The 8,383-nt window shown below is 41.5% G+C and overlaps 1 protein-coding gene across 4 annotated transcripts in view; it reads left to right on the top strand.

The window, feature by feature from the left end:
* The window catches only part of aass (aminoadipate-semialdehyde synthase), a 43,406-nt gene that overhangs the window by 14,056 nt on the left and 20,967 nt on the right, over positions 1 to 8,383 (top strand). For 3 of the 4 annotated variants that reach the window (XM_046036645.1, XM_046036643.1, XM_046036644.1), the window contains exons 4-13: positions 1,440 to 1,524; positions 3,168 to 3,235; positions 3,342 to 3,488; positions 3,614 to 3,692; positions 4,108 to 4,235; positions 5,208 to 5,356; positions 6,051 to 6,173; positions 6,289 to 6,318; positions 7,853 to 7,964; positions 8,174 to 8,233. In XM_046036645.1, coding sequence (XP_045892601.1) covers positions 1,440 to 1,524; positions 3,168 to 3,235; positions 3,342 to 3,488; positions 3,614 to 3,692; positions 4,108 to 4,235; positions 5,208 to 5,356; positions 6,051 to 6,173; positions 6,289 to 6,318; positions 7,853 to 7,964; positions 8,174 to 8,233 — 981 coding nt within the window. The remainder of the gene's footprint in view (positions 1 to 1,439; positions 1,525 to 3,167; positions 3,236 to 3,341; positions 3,489 to 3,613; positions 3,693 to 4,107; positions 4,236 to 5,207; positions 5,357 to 6,050; positions 6,174 to 6,288; positions 6,319 to 7,852; positions 7,965 to 8,173; positions 8,234 to 8,383) is intronic. The other variant, XM_046036646.1, reaches the window with a different exon arrangement.

Raw genomic sequence — 8,383 nt, 5'->3', positions numbered from 1 at the left:
ATATCTGTTTTTCTTACTTCCTAGCCTGTCTCTTGTGCTGTGTAACATGCAAAATTCCTGCTGGGGATACTTAAAAAAATAAATCAAGTTTTGTCTCTCTTCATCTTCATTTGATGTGTTAATTACTAGTGAAGTTATTCAAAACTTCACAAAAAGAAAAATCTAAATGACCCCGTAAGAAATGTGCGTGCTTCTGTCAGCTGTCTAATTCGGTCTGGGCATTGTTTTCAGTACTACATAAAGACGGGGGCTGTCGTTCAGGAGGACATTTCCGAGGCGTCTCTGATAATTGGGGTGAAGAGGCCATTCCAAGAGGAGAAGGTCATTCCCCGGAAGACATACGCTTTTTTCTCCCACACCATCAAGGCTCAGGAGGCCAACATGGGGCTTCTGGAGGACCTGCTGAAGAAGGTAGGAGATTGCTAAAAAAATACAGTAATCCTGTTTCCAATATAGATATAAAGGTCACTGTTCACTAATGCTGCAAGTGGACGATTTTTGCAGTTAGTATAGAAGAAACTGACTTCCGTATTCCATAAATATGTTGCGTAGGATTTATTTGCAGATTTTTACTGTCTAGTCTTGTCACTGAAGCTATTGTATCACTGTCTGACATTTTGTCCATATAGCATATGTAATTAGCAAATATGTGAGCACACTGTAATGTCCTTCCTCTACACTGATGGAACTGATGATACCACACATCTGTTTGATGAAACTGTTCCTACAGTCACAAAGAAATCGCAGCAAATTTAAAGTCAAGTTTATTCATGTAGCCCAAAACCACAGGTTACAAGCTGTGCAGTGTTCTCTATTCTTACGTGCACTTATTAACCCAGTTACTGTGAGGAACCAGGTTTCGTGGGTAATGAGAAATGAGAAAATGTACTGTACCAGCCTGGTTACTGTAAAGCCAACCGTATTCTGTTGGCATGGCTTTATTTGAATGGTAGACTGCAGTGAGAGGACAGACGGGCAGAGCGGGGCAGAGCTTTTTTTCACCGCACGAAATGTCTGAATTTAACAAACTTGAAGTTGAATATTTAGTGATTTGAAACAAACTTATTTAGACTTCTAGAGGATACGTGTTTCAGTTTCTGATGCTCTCCCCAGGAGAAACCAGCTTACTGGAGGAAGCTCAATGCAAACCCCAGCCCAAAAGTTACAGATTCAGCGGAAGGCAAACCACTGTAACAGACTGTTGTCAGTGCATCAGCCTTATTAATGCTGATGTAAAATAAACTGTGTGCAAATGGTCAGCTGTCTATACGGTGATGTAGGAGAGCAGTTTTGTCTGCTGTACTAGAGCTGATGCTGCTAAATGTGATGACTCCGATATGTAGACACTCTTCGGTCTTCCTTGTTGTGTCCCTGTATGTTTGCCTATTCTTCATCAAAGCTCCTCAAAAACTACAATGAAATTAATTTTGTCTTCTCAGGAGGTTCGTCTGATCGACTACGAGAAGATGGTCGACGCTAACGGCTTCCGGATCGTAGCATTTGGTCAGTGGGCGGGTGTTGCAGGTATGAAAACTTCCTCAAAGAATAAATAAATGTACAGTTAGGTTTTGCTGGTCAGTCGTTTTGTTGTTTTTTTTTGGCACTGTTGTGAAGCTAACTGTAAAGACTGTCCTCTATTTAAAGATTTCTATCTGACGTGTGAATCACCTGGACTTTCATCATTGCTGTTGAGACATACTACTGTCAACAGGACAACTAACTAGCCTACTGCATCAAAATCACTTCTGACTTGGACCAAGTCATAATAGAAATGTGCCCCAAAACATTTGCTCTGTGTCTTGCTCAGGGACACATTGGTGGATAGGGTGACCAGATGTAAGATTTGTCCCGAATTACGAGCAGTTGTCCCGTCTGCTGTCCAGTTTGTCCCGAAAATTAGACTTTTAACATGGGTTTTGATTATAGCCTAATTAATCATTAAAAACTGATCGTTGTGTAGTTCTCTCGCTCCAGCAGGGGTTGCAGGTTATCTGTACATTGTGTCAACAGCGTTGTTATAGCCACAAAGTAACACTCGTGCTCTTTTCCCCTTTTTGTTTTCTTGTGGTTAGTGGAAGTTACAGTCGCGAAGACAGGGAAAGTGTAGCTTCAGGCAGCCACGGCGGAGAGATATTCAATTCATTTACATTTATTCATTTAGCTGACGCTTTTATCCAAAGCGACTTACAATTGCTATTTATGTCAGAGGTCGCACGCCTCTGCAGCAACTAGGGGTTAAGTGTCTTGCTCAGGGACACATTGGTGGATGTGTCACAGTGGGGGATTGAACCCAAGTCTCTCACACCAAGGACATGCATCTTATCCACTGCGGCATCACCACCCCAATTCAATTTTATTTTCATAGCGCCAAATCACAACAACAGTTTTCTCATAGCGCTCATAAAAGAGCCGTTCTAGACCATACTGTGTGATAATATTTACAGAAACCCAACATCCAACATGCGTGTTGCGCAGACAGATGTGACACTGCACTGATGAAATGAACAAAATTTAATTAGGTCAAAGATCATGATTTACCCACTGTCACATATCCACAGTTGTTGTATTTTTCCTAATGACAGACAGGTGACTTCATGAACAAAAATAATGAATTTTAGTGTTGGGTTTTAATTTTTTACATGTGTTAATGTTCATTGTAGGGCTGCATACGTTTAAGATGTACTTTTGCTTGGCGGGGGCGGTTCATTGACTCTGTAGCAGCTACTATACAAGGTGCAGAGCCACCAGATTCTAACCGACTTTTATACACTGGGTGGGATTACATCAGATGCGAGCACTGACACACTCCCTTGAATGTGTCCTAACACCGCTGGATTAGCTGCAGAGGCTCCCAAACTAACACTGTTCTAGATAACAAAACCACAAAAGCCTGGCGGGGATCATGCATTTGCGTATCTCGCATACTTCTGGACCCATCAGCCTCATATTTATTGTGCACATTCATGACTGTATGCTCATGGACCTCTCCTGGTTTTCGGTGATTCACAATAAAAATACTTCTCACTCCTCTTAACAGGGAGGTAGGTAAGTACGTTAGATATGTAACCTATGCTATGTACACGGTGGAGATCTGCCTTCTTCTAGTTTGGTAAGTAGTTGATGTCAAACTCGTAATTAATAAGAATTAATCTGTATTTTCTTTGTAGGAATGATAAACATTTTGCATGGATTGGGGCTGCGCTTCCTGGCTCTCGGGCATCACACTCCCTTAATGGTGAGACAACATGCTTCATAAATTTGATTCAAAAACAACTTCTGATGTTAAAACAGCTTCCTGTGCTTGTTCACCCCATCACTTCCTGCTTCTCTGCTGTTCACAGCACATCGGCATGGCTCATAACTACAGGAACGTCAGCCAGGCCGTTCAGGCAGTGAGGGATTGTGGGTATGAGATCTCCATGGGGCTCATGCCCAAATCAATCGGCCCTGTGACGTTTTGTTTCACCGGTACCGGCAACGTCTCTAAGGTACAGCAAGGTTTAACTCGAAACAAAGAAAGCACACCTCCCAACACCCCGTAGCCTCAGAAATCAGGAATTCGGTGAGGAATATATGATTGTAAGTTCATCATGCTCCTCACTTCTTCTTGCAGGGAGCCCAAGACATCCTTAACGAGCTTCCTGTTGAATATGTTGAACCGCATGAGTTGAAGGACGTCTCTGAAACAGGAGGTATGACATTTCTGTTTTTATGGTAAATGCACCGGTGCTTTCTGTTAGCTCGTGACAGTGAGGGGGCGGGACATTCATCTGTGTTGTCGTGGTGTTAAAGATGTAAACGCCACGGGTGCTGCAGCAGCGGGACAATGAATGTGAAAACACTGAAGGTCACCTTTGTTTCTTGAGTCATACCGTTCTACAGATGTGTGTGTCGTTTTCCAACCTGCCACCGCAGCTCGCCGTTTCACCATGGCAACTGCAAAAAATCAGGAGGTGATTTAACTGGCTTCCTGAAATATACACCTCCCTCTAGCTCCTGCCTGAGGCGCACACCTAAAAAACAGGATGTGCCCTGTTGATCTGGGTCTTGGTGTTAAAGTAAAATACACACATTATCATTTACAGTATGTTGTTGTTTTCTTGTAAGATATGACAAAAGTGTACGCCACCGTTCTGAGCCGACATCACCACCTGATGAGGAAGAGCGACGGCATTTATGACCCCCTGGAGTACGAGAACCACCCAGAACTGTACACCTCGCACTTCAGGACCAGCGTGAGTCTGCTTCTATCCCAACACCACCACCCCTTCACTACCCCCTATTACAAAACACTCCCCGTCCAAATTCCCACCTGCTCCTGTTACCACACTCTATTTCAGTCATCAGCAGTAAACAGTTGCTGGTTGGCAAAGTTGTGTTGGTGTTACAAAACAGCTGTGATCCCGTTTACCTTACTGCTGATTTTGATCTTAAACCTTACAGAGAATTTACCAAACATCTGCCTTATCAATAAGCATTCACATAACAAGAACATGTTAAAAAAAAAATAAAAGTCTGGTAGACTGATTCTTTTCTGGATTAATTGTTTGGTCTATAATTTACTGGAAACAACTTTTCAGTTCAAAGTGACATCTTCAAATGTCTTGCTTTGTCTAAACCAGAAAAAGTTGAATTTGCTGTGATTTTAAAACTGAAAATCAGAAAATGTTCATTTTGGAGAAGCTCTGATCAGCAAATGTTTGGTGTTTTTTTTTACTTAAAATCATTTAAACAATGAATCGGTTACCTGTGGATTGACTCATTGTTTAATCACATAATCATTTCAGCTCTGTTTCTTATCAAAGTAAGGCAGGATAAAATAGTGAACTGGTGGATCAAACAATCTATTTAATAGAACCAACACTTCCACTAAAGGGGAAAAAAGCAACAAACAAATACAGGGATCAACAAGAAACCCCTCCCAGTCCAGAGGCTGCACAAGCCTTTAAAATCCAAAACCTGGGGAAAGTCCTGGTCTTAAATAAACTTCAGGATAATTAGACCAGTATATGGTTGACAGAGGATCATATTTAGCCCGGCCCAACATGCGTCCTGGGTGAGGTCTTGGTTAAATGGACCCAGGAAGTGCCTAATGTTTGAGGAATGACATGCCAAAATGTAGTCCACTGCAGCAACTCTGTGGTGGAACTTGCCATTTTCAGATGCATCATCACAGTATGATAAATGTTGTGTCATCTTATCCTCAGGTGGCACCCTACACAACCTGCCTGATCAATGGTATTTACTGGGACCCCCACACTCCCCGACTCCTCAGACGACTGGACGCCCAGAAGCTGATAAGGCCGCCCAAAATCACGCGTCCAGCCACCGAGGGATCCCCAGTGCTGCCTCACAAGTAAGAGTAATGCGTTGGATAATCACCAACGGCTGAATTATGCACAAACTCACCAGACAGCTCTGGCTGTCTCTCTTATTTTCCTCCAACTCCTCTTGTGTTTGCTCCTGTCTCTCTGTGAGCTAACCAGTTTGCCCTGAATTGAACTGGAGTATGTGCAGAAAACTTCAATAGCTACTGCAAATGACCTAAATCTCAGTCACTTTCAATAAACATCATCTAAAACGCTGTTAACCGAAGCAAATGGACTAGCAATGTCAACATGCACCTAGCTTTTAGAAAAGGCCAACCACAAACTGTTGACACAAAGATAGAAGAACACGTTAGTCTCAAATATAATTGTATACTGTATCAGAATTAAGAGGCCGAGACCAACCCAGGAAAACATGGTTGTCCATATACTTTTGGCCATACAGGGTAAGAATAGTAAGTGTTAATCCATTCAGCATTTTTATCTGTGTGTAATGAGCATTACAGCCTCACCGTGACGGTGAGTACATGTGACATAATGACGAACCTGACGCAGTGTCTGTTCTAGTGAATGGATAGACGTGCAGTGTGTTACCTGCTTTATCTCCACAGAGGTCGAATGTCGCGTCTTTACCTTCACTCGTGTTATCAGTCACGTTTACAGAGTGACAGTTCAGCCTGTCGCTCTGACCTCGTGAACACTGTCTCCTCTCTCTTTCTGCAGACTCCTGGCCATCTGTGACATATCTGCCGACACTGGCGGCTCTATAGAGTTCATGAACGAGTGCACCACCATTGATAAGCCCTTCTGTATGTATGACGCTGACCAGCACATAGATCACGACAGGTACAGCACCAACACTCGTGACCTGCTGTCTTCTCACCAACATCACCTGCACATTTCTGTCTGTCCCAGTGTTTCTTCTGTTAAAGATTTTCACTTTTACTTGTCTGACCCGTAGGCGGCGGTCGTCAGACATTCCAGATTTCAGGTTATTATTATTATATTCTCTGCCTGGAACAGATTTAAAATCTGTATCTGTGAATTTAAATTATTTCTGCAGGATCTATCTCTTCTGGCTGTGGATGTTTTTGAGTTTTATATCTGGATGTATTAGTCTTAATATATCGTTTAATAGTTTCAGATTGGCCTTTTTTATTTGTTTGGGTGGGGAAAGGAAACAGCAGCACTTGCCCCTCTGTCATTAACACCATTGAGGTGCCCCTGAGCAAGGCCCTTAACTCCCAACTGCTCCAATGGAGCTGCTCAGCGATATGGCAGAAAATGTTGTCATGATAAAAAATGTCATACCATTCCATATTTATAATAAATATATTATTTCTTTGTAGTTTAAAGGATGATTTGAGTGTAAGTTGAAGGAACCAGATGGATAATTGTGGTTTTAAACTTTATGGTCCGAACAAACACTTGATGGACAGTGGATCACTTAACAAATCTGAGTTAGAACATCCAAAACAATTACGACAAAGTATTTTTTTTCAACAAATATTCATGAGTTTCAGTCCCTTTTCCTCAACAAAATAAATATCTTAATAGAAAAATATCACTAATTTGTTTGTGATTCACGCTAATTTATTGGCGAGATATTGAACATTTGTTATATGGTTATTGAGGGAAATTATATTGTGATAATTATCATTATAGTTTTATTGCCCAGCCCTAGTTGGACTGGACAGCGTCCAGGTGTGAATGTGTAACTTTGTTAATGTAATCAGAGCATTGCTCTCAGTGAAACTCCCCCCTGACTAAATAATGGTGAAAAAATATGCTCTTTAAATTCTTGTTAGCTCATATTTAAGATACCACTTTAGGTGTTTTCTAGAATCTGGTCTTTTATATCATTCTAACTGGCAGTTTTGTTTATGATTTTACACTTGCATTTGTTTAATTCTGGGCTTGTGACATAAGTGTTTTTTCTGCTTGTCTTGGGCAGGATTCTCTTGGGTTTTCATGTTTTAAATCAGGCTTTCCGGGTTGAATTCAAAATTTTCTGACTTATATTATGATTGTGATTTGTGTTTCAGCACTATATACGTATATCAGTTGCTATATATGATGTAAACCAATGCAATGTAAAGTGCAGCACATATCGGCCACATCACAGCACTTCATTTGACCCGCGTCAACTGACACGGACACGTCACGCAGGCGTTCGAGGATTTCAAAATTGATTTGTCATAGACGCACACAATTTGTGTACAGCAATGCAATGTGGCGTGCAAGTATGAGAAATGCGATCCAGAAGAACTTATTTTACACAAAACAAAATGGCACCAAACAGCTTGTAGAATCCTAATTTTGCTTGCAGCTTATTGCCACAAATTGCATGAGTTATGTTTTTATAGAAACATGAAATCGCCTTTATTTCATATAATAATCCATTTAATTATAGAATGCTATAAGCACAGCTCACAACTCTTCTTCTGTGGTGGTGATGAAATAGACAACATCTAGCTTTATCCTCTCCTGAATGCTTTTACATCAAATAACGTTTGTCCCGGCAGCGTGGAGGGAAACGGGATCCTCATGTGCTCCATCGACAACCTTCCTGCTCAGCTCCCCATCGAAGCAACAGAGTACTTTGGAGACCGACTCTTCCCTTACATCTGGGAGATGGTAAGATGTCTGGGCTTTAGGTGGGGTTAGAACAGCTGGTTTTGTTGTTGGGTTTCTGTCTCGCTATGTGCTGCTTTCTGCTTCTGTCTGAGTTTCCTGTGGGAGAGCGCTGCAGCAGGTTTCCTGTGGTGAACTTAGTAAATAGAAAACCTGACAGACAGGACTGTGCCTTTTTTATTTTTAAAAATGTGGTGTTCTGTCATTATCAGCTGCCTTCAGACGCCACCCGACCGCTGGAGGAAGAGGAATTCAGCCCTCAAGTCAGAGATGTAAGTAATGTGATATATCTAGTCGTGGAATGTTTCACTTTGCTACAGAAAAATGTTGCTGTTGTTTTTAGGTTTCTTATTTCTAGATCACAACTTAATTTTCTGACTTAATATTAATGAGCAAAACTGAGCAATAGTGCTGCACATATT

Source organism: Micropterus dolomieu, linkage group LG22, assembly GCF_021292245.1.
Source record: "Micropterus dolomieu isolate WLL.071019.BEF.003 ecotype Adirondacks linkage group LG22, ASM2129224v1, whole genome shotgun sequence".
Lineage (NCBI taxonomy): Eukaryota > Metazoa > Chordata > Actinopteri > Centrarchiformes > Centrarchidae > Micropterus > Micropterus dolomieu.
This window is presented reverse-complemented; position numbering and strand designations above follow the sequence as displayed.